At 38.4% G+C, this 27,320-nt stretch overlaps 2 protein-coding genes across 2 annotated transcripts; both read left to right on the forward strand.

The window, feature by feature from the left end:
• Positions 1–311: 311 nt before the first annotated feature.
• ZFAND1 (zinc finger AN1-type containing 1) lies at positions 312–20,879 on the forward strand. The gene is made up of 8 exons (XM_072734423.1): positions 312–539; positions 5,944–5,986; positions 7,557–7,596; positions 9,858–9,985; positions 10,071–10,162; positions 11,047–11,168; positions 19,484–19,639; positions 19,728–20,879. The coding sequence occupies exons 1-8, from the start codon at positions 485–487 to the stop codon at positions 19,896–19,898; spliced, it is 807 nt and encodes a 268-aa protein (XP_072590524.1). The 5' UTR covers positions 312–484; the 3' UTR covers positions 19,899–20,879.
• Positions 20,273–23,577, forward strand: SLC10A5 (solute carrier family 10 member 5). Its single transcript, XM_072733699.1, is given in 8 exon segments — positions 20,273–20,307; positions 22,301–22,350; positions 22,353–22,457; positions 22,460–22,537; positions 22,540–22,845; positions 22,848–22,896; positions 22,898–23,062; positions 23,064–23,577. Coding segments are annotated over 8 exon segments (1,215 nt in total). The 3' UTR covers positions 23,491–23,577.
• Positions 23,578–27,320: the final 3,743 nt, after the last annotated feature.

Consider the following 27,320-nt stretch of genomic DNA (forward strand, 5'->3'; position numbering starts at 1 on the left):
CCCCCTGGCCACGCCCTCCACCCGCCCTCGCCCTGGACCTGCCACGTCCCCCGGCCCTCCTGCCCCGGGTCCGCCAGTCTCCGCACGTACCCCCCGCACCCTCCCCCCCCCCCCCCGCCCCGCCAACTGCCCGGTCCCGCCACGCCCCCGGCCACCTTCTGCCACGCCCCCGCCATGCCCCTCCCCGGCCCCTTCCGCCCCCCGCATGCCCCGTCCCGGCCACGCCCCCGCCACGCCCCCGGTCCCCTCCTCCGGCCCCGCCACGGCCTCCGCACCCCTCCTCGCCCGGAGCCCGCCACGCCTCCGCCCACCTGCCCCGGCCCCGGCACGGCCCCTGCACCCCTCCTCGGCCCGGGCCCGCCCCCTTCCCCTCCCCTCCCGTCCCCTCCCCTCTCCTCTCCCCTCCCCTCCCCCCACCGGGTCCGCCCCGGTCCCAGCAGGCGCCGCGCGTGCGCCGCAGCCCCGCCCCTTGCGGCGCGGAGTGATGGCGGAGCTGGACGTGGGGCGGCACTGCCAGGTGGAGCGCTGCCGGCGGCGAGGTGACCCCGCGCCCCCTAGCCAGCGGCGGGGCGGACCGAGCCCCGCTGCGCCCTCGCGGAGGGCGGTGGCGGGCGAGGGGCGGCCGCGCGCTGGGGAGCGGTGTGGGGAGGCGGGGTGGCCGGCAGCGAGGGCGGCTGGGGCGAGCGTGCGCGCTCCCCGGCTCTCGAGCGTCCTCGCGGGCGAGGGGCGCTGCCTGCCGCGGGCGGCGGGTGCAGGGGCACCGTCTCCTCTAGACTCCCGTGGCTTGCGGTCTGTGTGTGTCCCACCTCGGGCCGGCGTGGCCAGCTGTTCAGGGAGCAGCGTTTCCTTGTAGGTCGTTCGCAGAGAAGCGTGGCCACCTGGGTTCTGAGTTAGGTTTATCTCAGGTATGCACGATGACCAGGTCCGTGGGGTCTGCCACCCTCCAGGGTCTCTTAGAATACAAGTCGTATGTGAAACGAGGCCAGCGTTTAGCCTTCTTGGAGTAGTGGGGAGGGGGTTAGGATGGAGAGGCTACTAAACGAGCGTCCTAAATCTCCCTTAGCTTCTGAACGGATAGAAAGATAGTGCCAAGGAGGTTACCTTGATCTTCACTCTTCCCTCCAGGTCCTCTTGGTGTGCCTTGAAGATTTAGTTCATCGCCAGAAGTCTCAAGATAGCAAGCATGCACAGTTTTCCCCCCAATTTGAAACACATAAGAATGTTATATGCTTCAGTTTGCTCTTGTTGACAAACGTATAACGTACTTTTTTTTGGCATGAAACATGCTCACAGTATCATGCCTTCATAACAAGAGGGCCAATCATTTAGCCTACTTTTTTTTAATATAGTTTTTTTTTTTTTAAGAAAGATTTTATTTATTCATGAGAGAGAAACAGAGGCAGAGACACAGGCAGAGAGAGAAGCAGGCTCCATGCAGGGAGCCCGACGTGGGACTCGATCCCTGGACCCCAGGATCACACCCTGGGCTGAAGGTGGCACTAAACAGCTGAGCCACCCAGGGATCCCCATTTAGCTTACTTCTGAGGAAGGACTGTATTCAGCCCTCCTTGTTCCAAAAGCAGAATTATCCAGGGATCCCTTTGGGTTATAATAGGACCTCTTCCTGTTTTGGTTGAGCTCTTTTGAGGGCAATTGTAGTCTTCTCTCAAGTGCAGTGCCTTTTGTTGTCACTCTAAAAGTGGTGACATTGGACGTATCCAGCTTCACTTGACTGTACTGTAGTATGAGGTGCAGTCAAAACAATTAGGGGGTGATTGTGTCTAGTGGAAGAGTAAATACTTCTGTGTGCTTTTCAGAAATTCATTTCCTTAGTTGTTCCTCTACAGAAGGGAAAGAAATAATTAAAGGCTAAATTTGGCAGTATCAATTCATCTATTGAATTTCTGAAATTTCTTTGAACACATTTCTCCCACGTCACCACGGGGTTTTTCTGAGTCCAGCATATTCAAAACAAGTTAATTGTTGCAGTTATTCTTATAGCTACTTACCATTCATATTTTTTACATGTATCTCATTTGGTTTTGCAAACCAAAATCTCTGTGAAGGTGTAATATATTGTATAGAAATATATATGTACAAACATACATAAATACATGGACAGAGGGCAGCCCCGGTGGCGCAGCGGTTTAGCACCCCTTCAGCCCAGGGCTGATCCTGGAGACCCGGGATCAAGTCCCACGTGGGGCTCCCTGCGTGGAGCCTGCTTCTCCCTCTGCCTATGTCTCTGCCTCTCTCTCTCTCTCTCTCTCTCTCTGTGTGTGTCTCTATGAATAAATAAAATCTTAAAATACATGTACACAGAGACCTGATGTGCTTATATGTGTATCTTTATATTACCTAATAGTGCTTTGGTTTTGTGTGTATAAGTACACACACAACATACTATACTACATTCTATATCAAGTATATGTATGTATCCAAAGCTCTACTGATTTTTTCTTACTAAGTGATGTGGATGTTTCATTTTACTTTTCTATAACTTTTTAAATTGACATTAACATATGTTAATATTAGTTTCAGGTGTATAATAGATTCAGCAATTCCATATATAATTGCCTACCATGATAAATGTCATCATTGTCACCATCCAGTATTATTATAATATTGACTATATTCCTTACACTTTTCATTTCTGTGACTTAATTATTTATAGCTGGAATTTGTACCTCTTAATTCCCTTTATCTATTTCACCAATCTGCCGACCCTCCTCTCCTCTGGTAACCAGCAGTTTGATTTGTGTATTTAAGAGTGAGTTTTTTGGTTTGTTTCTCTGTTTTGTTTTTAGCTTCCACATACAAGTGAAATCACATGGTATGTCTTTTCTGTCTTATTTCACTTAGCATTATACTCTCTAGTCCATCCATGTCAGGAATGGCAAGATCTCATTCTTCTTTATGGCTGAGTAATATTCTGTAGTGTATATATATGTACTACATTTTATCCACTCATCTATCATTGGACACTTGGGTTGTTTCCATATCTTGGCTATTGAAAATAATGCTGCTGTAAAACATAAGGGTGCATAGGTCTTTTCAAATGAATGCTTTTATTTTCTTTGGGTCAATACTTAGTAAGATTACTGGATCATATGATAGTTCTAATTCTGATTTTTTGAGGAAACTCCATACTATTTTTCACAGTGGCAGCACCAATTTACATTCCCACCAATAGTGTGTGAGGGTCCCTTTTTCTTCACGTCTTCACCGATACTTGTTTTTTTTCTTGTGTTTTTGATTTTAGCCATTGTGACAGATTTAAGGTCATGATAGCTCAGTGTGATTTTGTTTTTGTAGTTCACCTGTCCCTTCTTCTCTTGCTCACTTCCCTTGTGGTTTGATATCTTTCTTTAGTGTTAGGCTTGCATTCTTTTTATTACGTATTAGGTATTTTTTTCTGCTTTTAACATTATCCTTTTTAGAGAGTGGGGATAGGAGGGGCCAAGAGAGGGAGAGAGAAGTTTAAGCAGGTTCCATGCCAGCATGGAACCCAGTGCAGAGCTCAATCTCATGACCCTGCGATCATGACTTGAGCCGAAACCAAGGGTCAGATGCATAACCAACTGAACCACTGAAGTGCCTCTAAAATTATCTCTTTTATAATTACTTTTTTCTATGTTAATTATCATATGTCTTGGTATGGACCTCCTTGGGTTCATCTTTTTGGAGGTTCTCTTTGCTTCTTGGGTATGGATGTCTGTTTCCTTCCTCAGATAAGTTTTTTGCCCTGTTCTTTCTATTCTTTTGGGTTCCCTATAACGTGAATGTTAGTACACTTGATGCTGAGTTCCCTTATCCTATTCTCATTTTTTATTTTTACTCTTGCTTGGTTGCTTTTCATGGTCCTGTCTTTCTAGATTGTTAATCTGTTCCTCTACCTCTCATCTCTTGTTCTCTCTAGTGTGTTTATTTCAGTTATTGAATTCTTCATCTTCGACTAGTTCTGTTTTATAGTTTCTATATCTATGTTGAAGTTTTCACTGACATCATCCATTCTTTTCTCAAGTCCAATGAGTATCTTTATGACTATTGTTTTCTTTATTGGGCGTATTGCTTATCACAGTTTCTTTTAACTCATTTGCTGTGATTTTTGTACTGTTCTTTAATGTGGGACTTATTCCTCTGTCTCATGTTGTGTAGCTCTGTGTTTCCATGTATTAGATCAGCTATGTATCTTGGTCTTGAAAGTTAGTGTACGTGTGTAGAAAAGGTCCAGTGATGCTTTGTAGTACAACGCCACCTGGTCACCAAAACCAGATGCTCCAGGGATATCTTCTCTCTGGCCTGCATGCCCACTACTGTTGTGACTGAGCCTCATTACGTTCAGCCCTGTTGGCTGCAATGACTTATTTTGCCTGCTATGGGCACGGTGTGTTTGTTTCTGCACTGTTGAGAAGTTTGTTGGGCTTGTAGATGGGCAGACTAGCAGTCAGACTAGGTGTCTGCTATCAGCCTCTGTGGTCCCACTGAATGCCAGGACTTTCTCCTTGTGGGGCCGGCTAGAAGTTGCTGGAATTTTGGGCATGCTGGTATGTGGGGTATCTGCATCTCCCCAGGGCAGGAGTCCCTTTGGAGTGGTACTGGGACCTGCTCACAGGTATGTCAGGAGAGGAGCCACTATGGAGGGAGTCTGCTAAGGTAAGCAGATTGGATGGGGTAGGAACACAGGTGAATGTGTGGGCAGACATACCGTACTAGCAAGGTGGTTGCAGAGTGTTAGTGCTGGCTCCTCCAAGTATCCAGGAATCACCTGAGAAAGGGAAAGAGAAATGGTGCCCCCTAGCACTTTTGTTCTTTGAAAAGTCTGAAGATCCCTGACCCTCTATTGCATATTCTGAGATTAGTAAATAAATTGCCTTCATAAATACCCCAGTTGTTTTTCAAACTGCTGCTTCTGTGCTAGTTGTCACCTGTTACTTATTCTAGCTTTTTAAGGGTGAGGACTCAGCTCTTAAAGATCTTTAAAGTACCTGGAGGTAAGCCCTGCTGATTTTATTTTTTTTAAAGATTGTATTTATTTATTCACGAGAGACACACAGAGAGGCAGAGACACAGGCAGAGGGAGAAGCAGGCTCCTTGCAGGGAGCCCGATGTGGGACTTGATCCTGGGGCTCCGGGATCCCGCCCTGAGCCAAAGGAAGACGCTCAACCATTGAGCCCCCAGGTGTCCCATGCCCCACTGATTTTAAAAGCTTGTGAAGGTTAGCCCACTGGTTTTCAAAGTCGGACATTATGAGGACTCCTCCTTCCAATACAGGTTCTCAGGAGCTGGGGTGCCTGGTCCAGGCTCTGATCCTCTAGCTTCTCTGTGCTTGTGGTGTCTCATTTATGGTTAGTCTTACCTCAGGTTTGGTTCCCAACTGTGTCTCCACCCCTCCTACCCTTCCAAAATGGCTCCCTTTGTAGCATTAAGTAGGGAAGGTCTGTTTGGTATCTTCAGGTGTTTTTCAGATGTAGCTGTTGTCTCAGCGTGTCTGGGAGGAGATGAGCTCAGGATCCTCCTATGCTGCTGTCTTCCTTCTATCCCCCACAAAACTCTACTATTAAATAGTGTGCTTAACCTTGCCAAATAGGTAAACTGTGGAATCGGAAATGAAACGCAGGATTTTCACTACAAATGCAGGGTTTTTGCAGTATACAGTACTCAGAAACAACATATACTAAATCTGGGCATCCAAAAAAACCCAGTACTTTTTTTCTGACTTAGCAAACTGCTACAAAGAACATTTATCTCCTGATGATCCAGTTATTCTCAGAGTGCTTGAGGTTGTGATAGCTTTTATTTAACCATTACTTCCTACACTAGGCTATTGGTTAAAAAGAGTTCTCCTATAGATGTCATTTAGTACTTTAAGAATGTTTTTAAGAAAACTAAATCAAAATCAAATACTGATTAGTGCCTATAACATTTTCCCTCCATTTTAGATTTTCTTCCATTTGTGTGTGATGGTTGTTCAGGAGTATTTTGGTAAGTTTTTTATGCAGGATTTGGGTGTAATTTTTATTTATTTATTTATTTATTTATTTATTTATTTATTTATTTAGATTTTATTTATTCATGAGAGACACAAACACACAGAGGCAGAGATACAGGCAGAGGGAGAAGCAGGCTCCATGTAGGGAGCCTGATGTGGGACTCGATCCCGGGTCTCTAGGATCAGGCCCTGGGCTGAAGGTGGCGTTAAACTGCTAAGCCACCCGGGCTGCCCAGATTTGGGTGTAATTTTAATGTTTGTAATATGAGATTTATTTCTGAAAAGCAGAATGATTTAGTTTTTACTTTAGCCATTGATATTTTATAGTAATTACTTAGAAAAAAAGTATAGTCTTAGGCTCTGATTACTTGTGCATATATATATGTGGCTACACTTTAAACTTTCAGAAATGGATTTATGTGTGATTTTTTTTTTTTTTACATAAAAGTTATATTTGGGTCTTGTAATCACATGAGAGAACATATCCACAATATAAAGAATATGGTAGAAAACAATCTAGGTATTTTATTAATTAAAATGAGCCCAACCTATACATCTCTTTAATTGGATATTACACATTCTTTGCACACACATTACATGCAAAGTAAAACCTGGGAACTAACCAGGGATTTTGGAAAATGTGTTTTCTTTGTAGTTAAACTTTCATGTTTTAGGCTTTTTTTTAAAGATTTTATTAGAGTGTGTGAGTACGCAAGCGCAAACACAGAGAGGGGCAGAAGAGGAGACAGAAAGGGAGAAGCAGGCCTTGGGATTCAATCCCAGGACCCTGACGTCCTGATCTGAGCCTAAGGCAGACGTTTAACCAACTGAGCCACCCAGGTGCCCCCGTGTTTTAGGCATTTAATTTATTACATAGAACACAGAAAGAATAAATTATCTTCAGAAAATAACTCAGAAACATTTATTAGGATTAAATAAAAGTAATGCACATTTTTAAGTCCTTCAGAACTAGAGCACTTTGACATTTTATTCCTGATGGTCTTTGAGAAGAGTTAAAAGACTCTTTGTATTTGTACACACCTTAAAGCATTCAGAGGTAGTTTAGAGTGGTGAATTGTTTTTATTCATGCTGAAGTTGAACAGTTGGGTTTTGAAACTTTTGAGACTATAGATGTTCTATCTTTAATTTGTCTGGCATATTTCAGTTTATTCTTATACACAGAGTTATTAGTGTAGTGTGAGTAACTGATCTTAAGGATACTAATCATTAAAATATCTCCAATTACTACAGTTACCTTTAAGTACATTAGTTTATTGCATTTATTTATTTATTTATTTATTTATTTATTTAAAAAAAATTTTTTTTTTTTTTTAAATTTATGATAGTCACAGAGAGAGAGAGAGAGAGAGAGAGAGAGAGGCAGAGACACAGGCAGAGGGAGAAGCAGGCTCCATGCACCGGGAGCCCGACGTGGGATTCGATCCCAGGTCTACAGGATCGCGCCCTGGGCCAAAGGCAGGCGCCAAACCGCTGCGCCACCCAGGGATCCCGTTTTATTGCATTTAAATAAGCTTTCTTTTTTTATTTTTTAATCATTTAAGCCTTGAACACAGAAGCAGAGAGTCCCATAGCTGCCCTGAGGTATGTTACTAGTTCTCCTAATAAAATATGTTTGTATTTATGTACTTTCATTCAGAATCTGATTGAACTTAAAACCAGTCAGTGTACCACAGATTAGAACTTGGCATATTAAATTGATCATATAAGAAACTCTTAGTTCATTTTCTGTTATTATTCTCAGTTTGTTTTAAAGAAAAATTGATCTCCTTGGTATTTACAAAGTGTTATAAGTCTTGTGCATTGCAGTTATGTTTGGGTAGCCCACTTACAGCTGTGGGCTCTACATAAATATACTATGGAATTAATGTTAGGTTTTTCCCAAATGAATGGCAGAGAAATTAAAAATGGCAGAGCCAGGCGGTAGGTTCAAGAGTGCTCTAATGGGGAGTGCTCCCTGGTGAGGTTCTGTGACTCACAGGGGCTTGAGTCAGGGAAGTCTGGCCCAGGCAAACCACAGGGGGGTCTATAAAGAATTTTCGGCAGGAAGATGGGGGCAGGGTGGCATTCCTATTAGGACAAGGATTACAGGTTTTTGTAAGCTAAGTTAGGGTAGGGAGGTAAGGTCGTGTTGGCGGGGAAGATGGGAGTATGGTGGCATTCCAGTTAGGGCAAGGGTTACAGGTCTTTGTGTGCTAAGTTAGGGTAGGGCGCCAAGGTGGCTGTATTGGGAGGTTGCTGGCCTGGGGTCTGCCGTTTTGAGGTCCCCAGTCTCGCCAGCCCAACAGTTAACACCCTCATCATATACTCCTTCAAGTTTTCTTCACAGTTTTGTTCATTTTCTCTATTTCCTGATGCTGGGATTCTGTGGTTAAAACTTGTTCTGACTCAGTCAGCCTGACATCACCATAAACATACCTTTAGTCCAATAACATCCCCACCCCAATTCTGATCAAATTGTAAAATTTATAAGAGCTGATAGAAGCCAAAATATCATTGTTACTACTTAGAAAGGGTAAATTGAATGATTAGGCTTAGTGTAAAGCCTAAGAGGCTAGAAAGAAAATCTAGAATTAAGCAGATTTCCCCACTAGTTATAGCAGTGCTCCCCCAGGTTAGTCCTCCTCCCTCGAGGGCAGTTCAGTTTGAACAGAGAAGAAGAGAAAACAGCCCATCATGCCAAATGTAATTTTCTCAAATTTATAATAAGATAAAAAAAATAAAAAGAAGTTGCTTTACTTCCTTTGATCAGAGTCAGGAAGTTAAACTGAATTCACTCCATTTGGAAGAAAGCATGTGCCTCACATTTTTCAATTGATATTTATTCCTACCCAGCATTTACCAAGCACTTTACTGAGGATTTTTATATCTGTTCTCTCAATTATAGAAAATGAAGGTTAAAAGAGCTTCAGCCCAAATCTGTTCATTTGCGGTTTAGGTGATTTATGTGAGGAAAATAAAAATTAACATTGTGGTATTATGCAGGAATAATTGGAGAGAAATAGTCATATAATGTGTCTTCTACAGGTTGTAAATCTTTGCTTTCCTTTTTTTTATGATATCTTTTGATTTCTATGTCTCTCATACAATGTCAATTAGATCTTATTAAATAATGAAAATCATTTTACCATTAGAACATTAGAACAAATTTGGAAAAATAGTCAAGAAGTTAATTCCAACCAGATAGAACTACCATTCATATGGAGGAATGCCCTTTGGTTGTAGACTTTAAGAAATTATTTCACTAAATTCATTCAACTCTAGAAACCTAGTTACATAAAATTCAAACTAGCCTGACCTGGATTTTTTCTTTTTTTAATCTTATAAAATCTCTTCTTTGTCTATTGTAGTATTTGCTGGTAATACAATAATGCAGAGTAGAGAATGTAGCAGAATAGAGAGTATATCCTGATGAAAACCATCTTTAATGTTCTATATCATGGATAAACATAATTTTAAGTTTTCTCATATAAATAATATATTTAATTTCCTAAAATTGGCCTAGAAAGTTGTTATGACTTGCTATTTGAGGGTTAATGAGATGATTACCTAGGGATCTTTGTTTAGGACTGATACAAAGTTTACAATTTAGAAGACTAAATTATAAAGAGTAACTGAATAGTCATTTTAACTTGACTTAGAAGATAAGTATCCTGCAGTAAGAAAGTTATGAAAATGTAGAACAGTCAGCACAGCAATCATTTCTCACACATTTATTATAATCTGTTATATGTAAGTTCTGACAAGTTTAAGCAAAAATGATATGAACGTTGCCTTCTAAATAGGTGTTACTTTGCTTTAAATGTGGAATATATAATGCCACTTGGTCCTTTGTATATTTTCAGGTAACTGTAATCCATGAGAGACTGAAGTCAGATAAGCCTACATCTTACCCATGCTCATTCAAGGACTGTGCAGAAAGAGAGCTTGTGCCAGTTACATGTCCTTATTGTGAGAAGAATTTTTGCCTGAGGTAATCACTCACACCATTCAAATTCTGTGTATATTTAAGTACTATGCAAATACATGAACTAGTGTCACTCTTCTGTTGCTCTTAGGCACCGTCATCAATCGGATCATGAATGTGAAAAACTGGAAATTCCTAGGCCTCGTATGGTTGCCACTCAGAAACTTGTTAAAGACATTATTGGCAAGTATCTAGAAAGCTTGTTTTATTGTTTCTTTTTTTTTTTAAAAAAAAGATTTTATTTATTCATGAGAGATACAGAGAGAGAGGCAGAGACAGAACAGGGAAAAGCAGGTTCCATGCAGGAAGCCTGACGTGGCGCTTGATCCTGGGTCTCTAGGATCACGCCCTGGGCTGAAGGCGGCCTTAAACCGTTAAGCCACCCAGTCTGCCCATGTTTCCTTATTGCTACGTATCTGTTACAGAGTCCTGCTTCTTAAGTCAGCTTGCAAGGTATAGAAGGTGTTCCTAATGGCCTCATGGAAGTGTACCCTACCAGATGGTCTTTTACTGGGCCACTTAGGTCAGTTGGTTAACTATCATGGCTGGAAGTGGCACTCATAACGCTAGTGTAGTGGTCTGCTTTCTCTAAATACTAATCTTAAATCTCATCAGCTGTTCTGTGAATGCTGCTGATAATCTGAAGTGCCAGGAAGAATAGATCTGTGACGTAGACCGTCCCTCTGGTTAGTTTAATGTTTTTTTTTTTGTTTTTTTTTTAAGAATTTATTTATTTATTCATGAGAAAGACAGAGAGAGACAAAGACACAGGCAGAGGGAGAAGCAGAGGGAGAAGCAGGCTCCATGCAGGAGCCCAACGTAGGACTCAATCCCGGGTCTCCAGGATCACGCCTTGGGCTGAAGGTGGTGCTAAACTGCTGAGCCACCCGGGCTGCCCTAATGGTGTTTTTATAATGGTCACATAACTATGATACCAACGAAGAGTGTGGTGTCTCTAGCTCTATTGTTTGTAATCTGTATACATTTCAAGGCCATAACTAATAATAGAACTCTGGAAAATGTAATTAAAAATTCTGTGTGCTTATATACTTAAGCTTATTTTTTAGATTCCAAGACCAGAGAGACGGCAAGTAAACGAAGGAAAGGTGCAAAAAATAGTGAAACAGCTGCAAAGGTAGCGTTGATGAAATTAAAGATGCGTGCTGACGGAGATAAGTCATTGCCACAGGTTGGTCTCAGATTTGGAAAAACAGTGTTCCCAAATATAATTGAAGTGCCCTTTTCATTCCTCCCACCCATCAAGTAACAATTAATCTGAACGTGATATGTATTGTTACTAGTATTGCATGGTATATAGTTTTGAGGTTTTTCACTTCACAGACTTGTCAGTGAACCATATGTATTCTTTTTCAACCTTTTTTTCCCCACTTGGCATCATGTTTTTAACACTTATCTGTGCTGATATATTTAGTCTGGTTCATTCATTTTGATAGGTGCACATTATTCCACAGTATGAATATACCACAGTTAATCCATTTTCCTAATGAACAAGATTCAGATTTTTTTCCTTATCTTTTGCTGTTATAAACTGCTCCAACAGTGAACATCCTTGTGTATGTATGGGAATGGATGGTCCCTTTAAAACCACCCTTTTCTAGCATGGTACCTTTAAGACTCCATAATATCAATCGTATTTTATGTAATCTCCCAGTATGTACGTACATACCTATGTATATACATACTTTAACACAGTTTCAGTAAGTAATACCTAGTTTTATACTATATATTAGCCTTTTGTGTTAACATTCTCTGATGGGTTTTGTTCTATTTTGTTTTATCTTAAAGATTGTTGATTTTATAACACTTAACAGAGTGAGACCATCAGATTGAAAAATACTACTGTAGTAATATCTCTAGAATAGAAAAGCTGGGTCATGGGGTTTGCTCATCTTCAGCTTTACTAGATACTATCAGCTTTCTGCTGTCAGTAGTTATTCTGATTTATCTCCTTCCTGTGGTGTCTGAGAGTTTCAGTGTTTGTTTCTAAACTTACTGAACTATAAAGTTGAATTTCCTTTGTGACTAATAAGGTTCAGCCACTTTGCATTGATTTATTGGCCATTTTATGTCTGAATTCATATCCTTTGCACATTATTCTATTGGGTTTTTTTTGGCACTTTAAAAAATTTAGAGGACTTTTTATATATTCTGAATTCTAATGCTTTGAGTAAGTGGATTTCACATATCTTCTCAGTATATGACTTGTCTTTTTGATTTCTTTAGTAGTTCAGACTTTAAAATTTTAATGTACTCAGTTACTTAAATCCTTAAGTTTTGTACCTTTTGAAATAAGTTGTTTAAGATTTTCTTATAATTTCCTTTAAAAGTTTTAAAAATATTTATTAACTCTTTGTTCCATTTGGAATTTGTAAGTGAAATATTTTTTTCTCCCCCGAGGGATTTCTGATTGTCATAAGATATTGAAGAGTTCGTCCTTACATTGATACCTTTGTTGTACACCAGAGTGTTTCATACTTGTAGGACTAATTTATGGATCTCAGTTCATTTCCTTTGGTTCGGTTGTCTGTCTTTCCATTAATATCAAACTGCTTTAATTATCATAGTTTTATAATTAGTGGGAGAAGTCATTCTACCTTATTCTTTACTTTCAACCACATCTATTCTTTTGTAAAAATTTATTCATTTGTAAAAATTTTAGGATCACTTTGTCCTACTCTTTGAAATTGCAATTTTAATAGGAATTATGTTAAATTTTAGATTAGAGGCAGTTGACATCTTCAGAATTTTGATTCTTCCCATCCATGTCTATGATTTCCAATTGTTCTTTAGGTTTTTTAAAAATGTCTTTAATGTTTTATTATGCTTATACATGTTTATATATTTTAGGCTCCTCATTATTTTTGCTGCTATTGTAAATGATAACTTTAAAAAATATATATATTTTCCTGACTATTGCTCATTGTTGTATGTTGTCCTTTTTTCTAGCAAATAATCTTTCTAATAGTTCCCATAGTTTGTAGATTTTCTGGGATGTTTTCTGTGTAGCCATATCTTCTACAAATGACAGTTTTATGGTTTCCTCCCCCCCCCCCCCCCCAACTTTCCCCCTTCTCAGCACTGGCTGAGATCTCCTGAAAGTCTTGAATAATGTAGGTGACAGTAGGCATCTTAAGCATTTTTTGCACTTAAATGCAAATGACTTTAAAATTTCATCATCAAATACTATATTTTCTGTAAAGTTTTGGTAGTAGCTTTCATCAAGTTAGCAGTACTTTTCCTAGTTTGCTAGGAATTTATATCATGAATAGGTATGAATTCTTACTGTAAGGTGTTTTTTTTTTTTTTTTTTCCCTTCTACATCCAACAGGATGATCAGGTGCCTTTTCTTTACAAATGTTTTACATTAACCAATTTTTTTGTTGAATCACCCACATATATCACAGTAAATTACCTGACTGTGATATGTAATTACTTTAAAATGCACTGCTAGGTGATTAACGAATATATTAGTAGTGGTTGTGATATTAGTACCAAGATTATACACATAAAATTAGTTGGGTGGCTTTTTTTAATTCTTTGAAATTTTTGTAGAGAGTGGAGATTATATATTCCTGAAGGGTTGTTTTAAAAGGTGTTACAACCTTTGAATCTGTTGCTTTTTTTGAGGTGAGAATTTTGAATACTATTTCATTGTGTTAAATAGTTCTTGGTTGGGATCCCTGGGTGGCGCAGCGGTTTGGCGCCTGCCTTTGGCCCAGGGCGCGATCCTGGAGACCCGGGATCGAATCCCACATCGGGCTCCCGGTGCATGGAGCCTGCTTCTCCCTCTGCCTGTGTCTCTGCCTCTCTCTATCTCTCTGTGACTATCATAAATAAATAAAAATTAAAAAAAAATATTTAAATAGTTCTTGGTTTATTTGGATAGTCATCTGAAATTTTGGCAAATTTTTTTTTGAAGATTTTATTTATTAGAGTGAGCACCTGAGCAGGGGGCAGGGCTAAGAGGGAAGGAGAGAGTCTCAAGCAGACTTCCCTCAGAGCACAGATCCTGACATGGAGTTCCTCAGGCTGGATCTCACAACCTTGAGATCATGACCTAAGATGAAATCAAGAATCAGACAGTTAACCAATTGAACCACCCAGGCACCTCAAATTTTAGTAAATATAAATTTGTCTTAAAACTTACTGTTTGATGTAGATTTTCCAGTTTGTTACATAGTTGTTCAGCTTATTCTCTTATGTTCCAAAATCTCTTACGTCTTTCGTAGTGCATTCCACTTCATTGTTAGTATTTTCCATTTATACTTTTCTTTGTTTTCCCCTTGAATAATCTTGCTAGAGGTTTGTGCATATGTGTTATTTAGGGTTTTTTTTTGTTTTGTTTTTTAAAAGAGCACTGCTTTATTTATTTATGATAGTCACAGAGAGAGAGAGGGGCAGAGACACAGGCAGAGGGAGAAGCAGGCTCCATGCACCAGGAGCCTGATGTGGGATTCGATCCCGGGTCTCCAGGATCGCGCCCTGGGCCAAAGGCAGGCGCCAAACCGCTGCGCCACCCAGGGATCCCCCATATGTGTTATTTTGAATTTATATTTTAGTTGTTTTAAAGAACCATATTTTGGTTTTATTGATCTCTCTACTGTATTTGTTTTTTGAGTTTTGTTTTTGTTTTTTTCTGTGTCACTAAATTCTGCTTTTATATTTCCTTTTATCTGCTTTGCTTAGATTATCTGGTATTCTTTTTCCATCTTCCCATATTAAATAGTGAATTTATTTTCAACCTACTCGTTTTGGTGTGGGGTTATTTATTTAGTAACTTGATAGTTTTAAACACAGAAAAGTTAATAAGAGTAGTACAAAGAATTTTTCCATATTCTTTATGTGCTAAAGAACTAATTATTTACATTTTGCTCTTTTGGTTTTGTCATTTGTAGTCTTTCTCCTGCCACCCTCCCATTTGTGTGTATTCGTATGCATGTCTGTGTGTATGTGCATACTAATTTTTGGTCTGCTTGATCTATTAGTTTCTGAGACTGAGGGTGTTAAGGTCTCCCACTATAACTGGTTTTGTCAGATATCTTTTTTTGTAATTCTAATGGTTTTTCCAAACATGTTATCAGGTACTTGGAGTTTCTTCATTATATCTTTATGAATTTTGCCTTCAACTCTATTTTGAATGATAATATTGTTTCACTAGCTTTCTTTTAGTGAATAGTTAACTATTATGTCTCTGTAAAATTTCTTTATATTCACCTTTTCTGTGTTTTGTTTTAGGGTGTCTCTTGTAAGCAGCATATAGCTGGACTTTGTTCTTTCTTTCTTTTTTTTTTAATCCAGATTGATTGTATCGCTCTTTTATAGGTGAGTTGAATCCATTTATATTTATTGTGATCACTGATATATTTGAACATATTTCTTCCATCTTAGGCTTTTGGCTCATCAACCTTTTCCTTTGATTATTTCTCCCTCCTCACATCTTTTGTATTGATAACATTTTCTATATTTCCTTTTATTCTGGTTTAGAAACCGTTGATTATAGTCTTAGTGATTATTTCTTTTTTTTTTTTTTGAAATCTTGATTTGATGGTTTTAAAATTGCAAACATAGTACATGCTTTTGCATGTGTAGCTTTTAAAAGATGTATAAAGGGAAAAACCAGCACAACATCCTCTTCCTGTGTCCTTCCCACTGAAGCAGTGGTTCTCAACTGAGTGTGGTTTTTGTTCCTAAGGGTTGCTTTGTCACAACTGGACATGGGGATTCTATGGATAAAGAGGGCATAGGTGAGAGATGCTGCTAAACATCTTACTATGCATAAGACAATGCCCACAATAAAGAATTTTCTGGTTGACAAGGTTGAGAAGGCCTGCCCTAAGGTTCCAAAAATATTGTTCGAATTACCTTGTAGTTGTTTCATTACTTAAGCATAATAGTAAAAACTGGTATAGCACTTACTTTGTTCTGGGCTCTCTTCTAACACATTTAATCCTCAAGCTTGTGAGACATGTACTGTTATCTCTGCCTAACAGTTAATAGAATTCAGGCACAAAAAGGTTAAGTAACTTGCTAGTAGCATAGCATCTAAGTAGAGAACTACCAATTGAAACCAGGTGGGCTGGCTTCAGAAACCATGTTCTTAACACAGGTAATAGTTTATCATGCTAAGGTTTTCTTTAGGATTTTTCTTTCTTTGCATCTTGCATTTATTTGTCTTTAATCCATCTGGAATTTGTTTTTAGCATATATTATGAGCTAAGGACCCAATCTTGTTTTCTTCCAGTTTTTTAGCTAATTTTGCCATCACAATTGGTTTGCCATTCTCCGATTGAAAGTGATATTTGATATTTCAATTAATGAGAAGCTTAAGATTTAGTTTTACTGGATCCATTTTTGGATTTTCTGTTCTATTCCACTCATTTTTTTACTCATATCGGTACCAAATTGATTTGATGCAATAGCTTTATAGAATGTTCTAAGATATGATAATGTAATTCCTATCTATATTTTCCTTATTAGTTTTATTCTTTATTCATCTATATTATTCGTTTTTATTATATTCAATGAAACTTCTGGGGGAGGAGTCAAAATGGGTGAAGGGGAGTGGGAGATACAGGCTTCCAGTTATGGAATGAATAAGTCATGGGACTAAAAGGCACAGCATTAGGAATATAGTCAATGATACTGTAATAACAATATATGGGGACAGATGGTAGCTATACTTGTGAACATAGCATAATGTATAAACTTGTCAGATCACTATGCTGTACACTTATGTATCATTGTATGTCAACTATACTTAAACAAACAACAACAAAAAAACCCTCTTAGGATTTTCATAGTTGTCTGATGAGACAAGATTTTGAGTGACGGACTCCAGTGGGTAACCTTAAAATTATGGGCTAACTTTAAGGGAGAAATGGAGAAACTGAGAGAAATTATTATAAATAGCAAGAGAGAACATAGATATTTTGCAATTTCAGTGCAGTGTTTCTACATATAGATTTATTTTAATTAGATTGGCTCTGGAGGTATATTTTTAATTTGACTTATTGTTTTACTTTTGTAAAATTAGTCATTATCTCTGAATATCGCTTCCTTCTCTTCTGACCTTTTGTTAGACATGTTTTTGATATTTATAATTTCTGTCTTCATGTCAATTTGTGCTGCATTCTAGATGACTTTCTCAAATACATCTGTCAGTTAAACCTTTTTTATTGAAGATTATTGAAATTTCTTCTGTCTGTGTTTATTTCAGAAACTGTATTTTATTTTATTTATTTATTTATTTATTTTTAAAAAGATTTTATTCATTCATGAGAGACACAGAGATAGAGAGGAACAGACACAGGCAGAGGGAGAAGCAGGCTCCATGCAGGGAGCCCGATGTGGGACTCTATCCTGGGTCTCCAGGATCACACCCTGGGCTGAAGGTGGCGCTAAACCGCTGAGCCACTGGGTGCCCCAGAAACTGTATTTTAAGGTTTGTAGATTTCTCGTTGGATCCTCATAGCTTGTCTTGTTTCATTGCTGCCTATTTTTGATTCTTGTTCCTTTTTTATGGATATATCCATAAAAGTATCTTTTTTTTAAGTTAGTTCATCTGCCCATAGTAAGTTAAACCTTTGTTTTGAATTTCCATTTATAGATTCTGCATGTCCATCTTGAGTAGGAGGTTCTTACTATCTTGCTCACTGTGGTCACTCACTTCTCCCTCTCTAGCAATTTTGCATTTTCTCCCACTGGCCCATCTACTCAAGACTTTGCAGTCCAAGTTTGAGATTGGCAGTGTGTGCTTTTGCTCTACAGAGACTTTTGGATTTTTGTGGATCTATTTACTGAGTTGGAAGACCTTGGCTTTGTTCACTATCAAGGGGTTCTATCTGTGCTTCCCTGCCTTCCTAAGTACTGTTTTTTGTAAGCAGTAGCTTACGTCAGCATTCAGTATTACCTTCTTGAGTGTCCTTTCCTGGAGCAGAAGCCCCATGCTTAGTCTCTGCTTCCAGGCAGTAAGCCTGACCCAGGTACTTCATCTCCATGCGACACTGTTGTTTCCCACTAACCCACAGCTACACTCTTGACAACTACTTTCTCTTCTGGAGCTTTGAAAGTCTGTGGCTCAACTGGCCTATCACTTGTTTGCATTTGTTTCATTTTTAATCCTCAGGGTTATTTTTTCTTTTCTTTTTTTTTTGCTGAGGCTATAGATTTAAAATTTTTTCCTTTTGTATTTAAGCTCTTGTTACTTCAATTTGGAGCAGGAACTATTAGATTATAGAGTTGGCCCATGGCTTAAATTTTTGACTTTTTTCTTTTAATACTTGTTATCTGTTATGGTCTATTCCATTAGTTTTCAACAAATCTAAATTCCTTAGTGCTTAGAGGGAAATTGTGTTGAATCTATTATATCTTAGAATAATGGTGATTTTTCCTGTATAATTTAGAGATAGTCCAGTTATACCAAAATTTTTATTATAGGATGAATTGGTTTGTAAGTCAGTACTTTTTTAAAGCAATTTTTAGGAATCAGGGGAGATTAGAGGCCAAACAACTTTGTTCCTTTTCTCCCTCCCTGCCCCCCTCCCCCCATTTTAAATTTATTTCTTATTTATTGTTAACTAGGCTCCATGCCCAGTGTGTAGTGCAGTACAGGGCTTGAACTCATAACCCTGAGATCAAGACCTGAGCTGTGATCAGGAGTCGGACACTTAACCAACTGAGCCACCTAAGTACCCTGCTCTCCCACTTTTTTAATCTAGCAAGAAGATACAATATAAAGAAGCATAAGAGGCATAAAATACTATAGGAACCTCCAAATCTCTGAACCTTCTGTTTTGTTGATAAGGTACTTAATTGTCTTATTTATTTTTAGGACCTCTGTTCTCAAGAGCCCTGCTGTATTTAAATATGTAGTAAGGTCTTACAGGTGAATGTTATATGTATCAAGAATCTTTCAATTGCAAGTGACAAACTTGATAACAACTAGCTTAAAACAATTTTTTTTTCTTCTTCTATAATGGGGAGTGATGCATTGATTTGATCTCAAGGGATGACCAGATTCTGGGACTCATCCTGTTGAAAGAGTCCATCTCTTTCCTTGACATTTTTGTGTTGGAATCATTTGTTTCCACTTGAGGAAACTTTTCCACATTAGTTCAGGAATAGCTGAGAGTTATGGAGGGATAGCTACAGGCAACTTTAGGTTGAATTCAATAAGACTCAAAAATTTTTTTTTCTTGGGGGAAAAAAATGCTCCTCCCTTCTCCTAGTTTTTTAACATATCACCAGGAAAAGACCTTGATTAGCTTAATTTGTGTCGCATGTTTGTCTTTGCACAGACCACCCTAGCCTACGGTCTTATGCACATGCATTTAGGTAGATTCTTGGGTTCTGTGATTGGTATTCCCACTAAACGTTGCATCACTAGAGGGTAATCCTCTAACCAGGAGGAGAGTAAGACAAGTCACCAAACCAAAAGAGGTTCTCTCTATATGTAATCTGTATTTTAACTTTTTATTTTTGCAGACAGAAAGAGTTTACTTTCAGGTTTTCTTACCTAAGGGGAGCAAAGAGAAGAGCAAACCAATGTTCTTTTGCCACCGATGGAGCATTGGAAAGGTCATAGACTTTGCAGCTTCTTTAACCAGTCTTAAAAATGACAATAACAAATTAACAGCTAAGGTAACAATTGATTATAATTTTTCCCTAAAAGCTTTAGGATACTGTGTACCAACATGTTTATAATAGTATGATTTATTTTCTTTAACAGAAATTAAGGTTATGTCACATTACTTCAGGAGAAGCCTTACCCTTGGATCATACTTTGGAAACCTGGATTGCTAAGGAGGATTGCCCTTTATATAATGGTGGAAATATTATCTTGGAATATCTTAATGATGAAGAACAATTTTTAAAAAATGTTGATTCTTACTTGGAATAATCATGTAAGGACTCAAGCTGGAGATGACAAGGAAAATTTTATGTTAAGTCAATTTCCTTTACTGCAAATACAATATATTTTATTTTTAAAAGTTGCTTTCTAACTTATTTCCATTATGTCATAATTTACATTATCAGTTTTCTCTTAAATTGAATTTGAATTTTTTTGTGTTAAAGTTTAACTATGAATGGACATTGAATTATCAGCAAATTCATGTCTTTAGCTTTTATTAGGTTCTGCTTAGTAACAACAAAAAAGGTGTATTTCATTTAGTTAATGTCCGTTGTCATGACATTCTGCTGCATACCATCTTTACTCTAGGATCAAAGCTGAAGGAATGACTCCTGTTTGGAGTCATTGCTACTTTTAAGGCAATGGAAGAAAGAGATGGCTTTAAGAAAACACACATGTAACTTTTGCTTTAAGCAAGTAACATGGCCAAGCCTCGCATCATGAGGCCAGGATATATGGCCTTAACTGTATATCCAGATGTATACATTGATGTGTGTACATGAATCATAGAAACTTAGAGACCATCTCATTCACTCTTCTAAGTTTTTAGATGAGGAATCTCAGGCCTATGAAGAAGAAACAGTTGTCTTGGTGTCTTCTAACTGCTTTGGGGCATATCTCTGATAAAGGTCCTCCTCTAGTAGGATTTACCTTTTTTTTTTTCTTTTTTTGTATAAATGTATTACAAATGAGAGTAAGATGAAGTCGCACAACTTCATTACAGTATCTTTATATATATATCAAAGCAAAATATATACCAAAAGGAACTATATTTTACCATCACATTAAAATTATTGCTTCTGATTGATATATTCCATCAGTACTCAACAAAGTACTACTATATAGAAGGAATAGAAATGGTTTATTTTCCCTTTTTGTTGTTGGGGAAGGCTTTGTCCCTTTTCTATCTTAATTGTCAAGGTCCCATATAGTGGCTTTATGTATAATTAAATAAAGGAATTAAGCTCAGAATGTTCATCTCTTAATATTATTTTCATGCAAGGAATGGAGATAACTTCTGACTTCTGTCAGATACATATATGTTTATTAAGGTAGTTATTTGAGTACATACTAAATATAAGAATTTGATTATAATTGCCATGGTGGATATAAGGAGATATATGCATACTTAAATACAAAGCTGTGTAGCAAGTACCAAATGAGTAGATAGTAAATATAGATGTTCCAGGGGTTCTTTTATTAGGAATTACAAGGCCAAAAGTAGAAATAGTCTTTAAATATATTCCCAGATACAGAAAGTTTTTAATACAGACTTTAGCATCTCTCATAATTACTTACATATAGTAGGTGATCAACGCATGCCTCATGAATTGAACTAAAGTTAAATATACCAGGAAAAATAGCAATGGGGGCTCAAACTCACAACCCCAAGATCAAGAGCTGAGATCAAGAGTCAGATGCTGAGGATCCCTGGGTGGCTCAGCGGTTTAGCACCTGCCTCTGGCCCAGGGCGTGATCTTGGAGTCCCTGGATCAAGTCCCACATTGGGCTTCCTGCATGGAGCCTGCTTCTCCCTCTGCCTGTGTCTCTGCCTCTCTCTGTGTGTCTCTCATGAATAAATAAATAAAATCTTAAAAAAAAAAAAAAAAGTCAGATGCTTAACCAACTCAGCCACTCAGGTAACCCCTGGGCACTGTAGTTTTTTCTAAGTGATAAGAGGTTACCTGACTAAGCTCCAAGAGGGGAGAGACTGCTTTTGGATTGATTGCTATTATATACCCAGTTCCTAGCTCAGTGCCCCAGTAAACATGTTCAGTATATTTTGATTTTGAGTTGAATGAATAAAATAGTAATACCTATTTATAGGCCTCCTCAGTATCTGAGATTTTTGGATGGGACTGCTTTTAGTGTGGGTTTTTCTTAGGAAGAAAAAGAATTAAAAAGTGATGACACTGGGCAGCCCTGGTGGCCCAGCAGTTTAGCGCCACTTTCAGCCCAGGGCCTGATCCTGGAGACCTAGGATCAAGTCCCACGTCGGGCTCACTGCATGGTGCCTGCTTCTTCCTCTGCCTGTGTCTCTGACTCTCTCTCTCTCTCTCTCTCTCTCTGTTTCTCATGAATAAATAAATAAAATCTTAAAAAAAAAAAAAGTGATGACACTAAGGGTAAATGGGAGGCTGTTTTTCATTAGCAGAAATGAGGAATTTCGGACGAAAGAGATGAGGTTTCTGCTATGGTTTAACATTTTCATAACTACAGGTTAAACAAGTTGTGTCACTCACTAGATAGCTTCGTATTCTGAAAAGCACAAAAGTCCCTCCTAGTGGACTTTGATAGCAAGAACAACCTAAAAACCTCAGACTGTCACTTGAACCTATACAAAGAATGTTCTTTAGGTTTTTTCATACGTGATTTATTTAAACTTTCAGAACAATTAGCAAACTTGTTACTGCTCTGCTTTTGTCATTTGTGACCTGGGATAAGCAAGGAAGTCATTTCTCGGTGTTCTGAATATAGAAAAGACCGAAATGCTATTTTTCACAAAGACTGAAGAAACTATCAGTGTAAGATCAAGTTATGGAGATGAGTGGCCAACTCTAGCTATCTCTTCTTGCAATGAGGAGATCTTAAACTGCTGCAAGTGATGAATGTGAATAAAACCTTATCAGGAATCTTGTGACAGATGAAGATGGAGAGACAAATTTGACTGTTCAACTATGGGATTCTGAAGGTAGGCAAGATTCAAGAAATAATGTTAAAGTGCTTAAACAAAGAAAAGACAGTCTTTTCAAGGCATCAATACATATTGACTGAAATTCTAGATGCTTATTCTACCAACATACATTTGGTTGCTATATTGGGTTGCAGGTGTTTCAAAAAGTATGAAAGAGACCTTTGCCAATAATTCTTGGGGCAGTTGCACAATATTTTTTTATGCCATTTTATGGATTTCTCTGGACACAGATTTTGGCATTGTAGGAGCTTTTGGATTTGTAATGACCTGCACATGTCCAGGAGGAGTGAGGTCTGTTTCTTCTGCTTCTAGAAGGAAATTTCACTTTGGCCATTTTGATAACTTGTGCATCAGCATTCTTGGCACTGATAATGATGTTGGCTAATTCTTACATATACTGTAGGATGTTACGGTTATCATGTACGTTTAATACTCCTGTTTCTAAAATTATATATACCTTTCATACTTATATCAGTTGGAATAGTCAACTGTAGAATACCTGAAAAAGCAAACTTCCTGGAGAGAATTAGAACTATGAATTTTATTTTAATATCTGTAGGGATTTAGGTGACTTTCAGAATGTTTCTAAAAATAGTTAACATAGAGGTGCTATTATTGGGTGTCTAAGTTCCTGCTTTGGATTTGCTTGGGTACTCCTTTGCTAAAATTTCTGTGTTGCCTCTTCTTGTTTGTAAACCCATTGCTGTCAAAAGTGGTATACTAGTTTCTCAGCTCTTGCCATTGTTCAGCTCTTTTTCACAGTCCAAGACCAACTTAGCTTCTGTGGCTTTTTTTACAGTGGTCATGAGTTCTGGATGTGAAAGGTTACTATTTCCTTTCTGTTCTACAAGGCTAAGAAAGTTGTGTCCTTATCATAGAATATGAAAGGAAAAAGTAATCCCTTGGTCTAACAAAGCATTAGTGAATTCCTGCTATGAATGAGGTACTGTGGGAGATTCAAGGAATATCTAAAATGATGCCTGTTTTCAATATACTTTAAATATATATAATATATATTATATATATTTATTCATAATGTATATATTTATTCATGAGAGACACAGAGAGAGGCAGAGACACAGGCAGAGGGAGAAGCAGGCACCCTGCAGGGAGCCCTTTACGGAACTCTATCCCTGGATCCCGGGATCAGTACCGGATCAGTACTGGAGCCGAAGGCAGATGCTCAACCACTGAGCCACCCAGGCATTCCCCTCAATATACTTTTTTATGATCTGATTGAAAGCCTGATATTAGGGGAATGAATGCTAAACACCTCGTGAATAGTACAGACAGTTAAATTTACAGAAATTCAGAGGAAGGAGACCACTTTTCAAACTGTGTTGGTTTGGAAATACAGAGTTAGATTTGAATATGATGCTTTATTTTTAAAAAATTTTATTTATTTGGTGAGAGAGAGAGAGCACACGCAGGAGCACAAGCAGGGGAGCAGCAGGCAGAGGGAGAGGGAGAAGCAGGCTCCCCACTGAGCAGGAAGCCTGATGTGGGGCTGGATCCTAGGACCCTGGGATCATGACCTGAGCTGACGGCAGATACTTAACTGATTGAGCCACCCAGGCGCCCCCTGAATATGACCCTTTATTATGATCTTTTTTTTAAAATTTTTTTTTAATTTTTATTTATTTATGATAGTCACAGAGAGAGAGAGAGGCAGAGACATAGGCAGAGGGAGAAGCAGGCTCCATGCACCTGGAGCCTGATGTGGGATTCGATCCCGGGTCTCCAGGATCGCGCCCTGGGCTTATTATGATCTTTTAAACAGGAAAGAGGAACAAAAAATAACTCTTCTGTAGTGATTGTGATACATCCCAAGTATTTATGGAAGGGTTCTCCATTTAATAGGCAGTCAGTAAATGCTCATATAGTGAATGAATATGTGAATTCCTATTTGGATCTCTCATCGGCTCCATCAGAATCAGTCTTTTTTTTCCCCTCAATGTCTTAAATGTAGCATCTCTGCTCTTAACTGTACTCCTCTTGTCTTGCACAAGTGTCACTAAAGACATTGCTATATATCCTGAAACACAGGGTCATCTCTTACCCCTTTTCTCCTTTCTTCCTTCTTCATTCTTCCCTTAGAGTCCAGTTATTTCCTATAATATCTTTTCATCAATCCCCTCTTCATTCCAAGTAATATCACTACTTTTCTGCTTTTCTTGCTTCCCTAAGCCTTTAACTGGCTTTTGTCCCCTCTGTCCACTCTCCAATCACTGTCAGATTAATCTTCCTAAAATCTAACTTTATGTATCTTCCCTGCTACAATCTTTTTTGCTTTTTGAATAAAGTCTGTATTCCTTAGCAAGGCAGTTGTTTATTATACTGTACTGACTTCACTCTCATTTTCCAGTTTTATCTCCACTTCCACTTCCAAAGGCTGTTTACCACAGCCTTTGCTCCATTCAAACTGGATGATTTGGTATCTTGTGAATATGCCTTTGTTCACACTGTTCCTACATACTGAGGGGCAGGCTTCAACTTTATCTAAATTTTGGCTATTCCTGTAGACCTGGCTCGAATAATAGCCTTGCCATGAAGCTTTTGCTAATCCCACTTTAAGTGGGCGTTTTCTCTACATTCTCACAATTTTTTATGTTTTATATTTAATCAACTTGGCTTGTTTTATACCTATTCATATTCCTGTCATACTCTATTTTGCTATAAAACCTTGGATATAAGAATTACAATCATAATATATAAACACTGTAATATGATAGTATAAACAATATTCATTTTGATACTCCCCATGTCTAGCACATTTCCTATGTGCTCGTTCAAACAACTGAAAAATAAACAACTGAAGCACAGATGAAGCCCCAAAAGAGTAGTGTGCTTTTTTTTTTTAATACCACTTTTGAACGTTTAGTGGCAATTTTAGTATCTAGTTCGAGTTTGCACTCTTCTCCAAAGATAGTGTGGGCACCTCCCACATTTCTGCCTCCCACATTTCCTTACCCTGTAGCTGTAGGCAAATGAATCTTCCTGTAGTCCAGTTTCCTTGTCTAAAAAAAACGGAGGTAATAATGTGAACTCTGTCAGATTGTTGTGGTAATTGTCAACCAAGAAAAGGAGGTGAAAATGAACAAGAAACAAAGGCCTTTTATTTGGGGTCTCAGAATTGCAATTCAGAGAGCACAGAGTCTGTTAGCAACCAGAAAAATGTCCCACTCATGGAGAAGGCAAGAGGCTATTCTTTTTTTTTTTTTTTTTTTAAAGATTTATTTATTTTTACTTATGATAGACACACACAGAGAGAGAAAGAGGCAGAGACACAGGAGGAGGGAGAAGCAGGCTCCATGCCGGGAGCCCGATGCGGGACTCGATCCCGGGTCTCCAGGATCGCGCCCGGGGCCAAAGGCAGGCGCCAAACCGCTGAGCCACCTAGGGATCCCCAAGATAAGAAGCTTTTTTTTTTTTTAATTTTTTAAATTTATTTATGATAGTCACACAGAGAGAGAGAGAGGCAGAGACACAGTCAGAGGGAGAAGCAGGCTCCATGCACCGGGAGCCCGATGTGGGATTCGATCCCGGGTCTCCAGGATCGTGCCCTGGGCCAAAGGCAGGCGCCAAACCGCTGTGCCACCCAGGGATCGCAAGAGGTTATTCTGAGAAAGAATTAGGGTAATTATATGCTTTTGATAAAGAGAAAAATAAAACCCTGCTAATTGGTACTAACCAGTTGAGCTGCTTTTGATTACTTACTTTAGTTTCATTTGACAGCACCAATTAATCTTAGTATGTTTTACTTAACTATTGTCTTCATAAACTTCATACCAACAGTTTTATGGTCCTAATGCCAGTTCTGTTTAGCAAATGCTTGTAAAATAATTACCACTTTTGGCCCAGTTCAAGAATCCACTAGTTAGAAAGGAAAAATGAAGCTTCAAAATGGAATTTCTCATGTTCAGAAATTTTATGCAATTCCACAGAACTAAATGGGATCATACTTTTGATGTATTTAGAACAGTACCTTGCACATAGTACGTGCTCAGTGATAGCTGCTGCTGGTTTATCATAGGTTAAACTTTTGACCCTGAAATGTTTACTGGTTTGGAATATGAATCTGATAATTCTATATGGAGCCTAAAACTTCAAACATTTTCCTATTAGTGATAATCACGGTCTTACCTATAGTATTAGGGAATTTTTGTTTATTTTGCCAACTACAGTGACAACCTAAGTTCGTTCTTTTTTTTTTTTTTTTTTTTAAACTTCATCAAACCCAGTATGTGAATATCAAGATTTATAAAAGACCTGGTTTGGCATGCTGGTAGATGGTTATTATTCACTTTATAAAATAATAATTGCCCACTCAGAATATTTTACTGATTCCCTTAAACAGAAATCTCCACTTAGGAGTTTTTAGTTAAGCTTATACAAATTTAACATACATATATTTTCATGAACATACTTTATTGATTGGGAGACATTGCATTTCTAGTTACATTTTATCATTAACCTTGTGATCTCAAATAAGATTTCTCTGCATTTCATCTTCAAATCTGTAAAATGAAGATACTCCACTGAGGTTTAAGATCTTGCTCGATGCCTTAAGTCTGTGGTTCTGGCATAAAACTCTAGGACCTAGCACCATAAGGAGAGTTACAGGATAAAGTGAAAAAGATTCAGGTTGATGGGGAATAACCACATGCAGCTGCTGCCTTTTCTAGTAAAGACAACAAAAATAAGAGCTTCTTGAG

The sequence above is a fragment of the Vulpes vulpes genome, chromosome 13 (assembly GCF_048418805.1).
Source record: "Vulpes vulpes isolate BD-2025 chromosome 13, VulVul3, whole genome shotgun sequence".
Classification (NCBI taxonomy): domain Eukaryota; kingdom Metazoa; phylum Chordata; class Mammalia; order Carnivora; family Canidae; genus Vulpes; species Vulpes vulpes.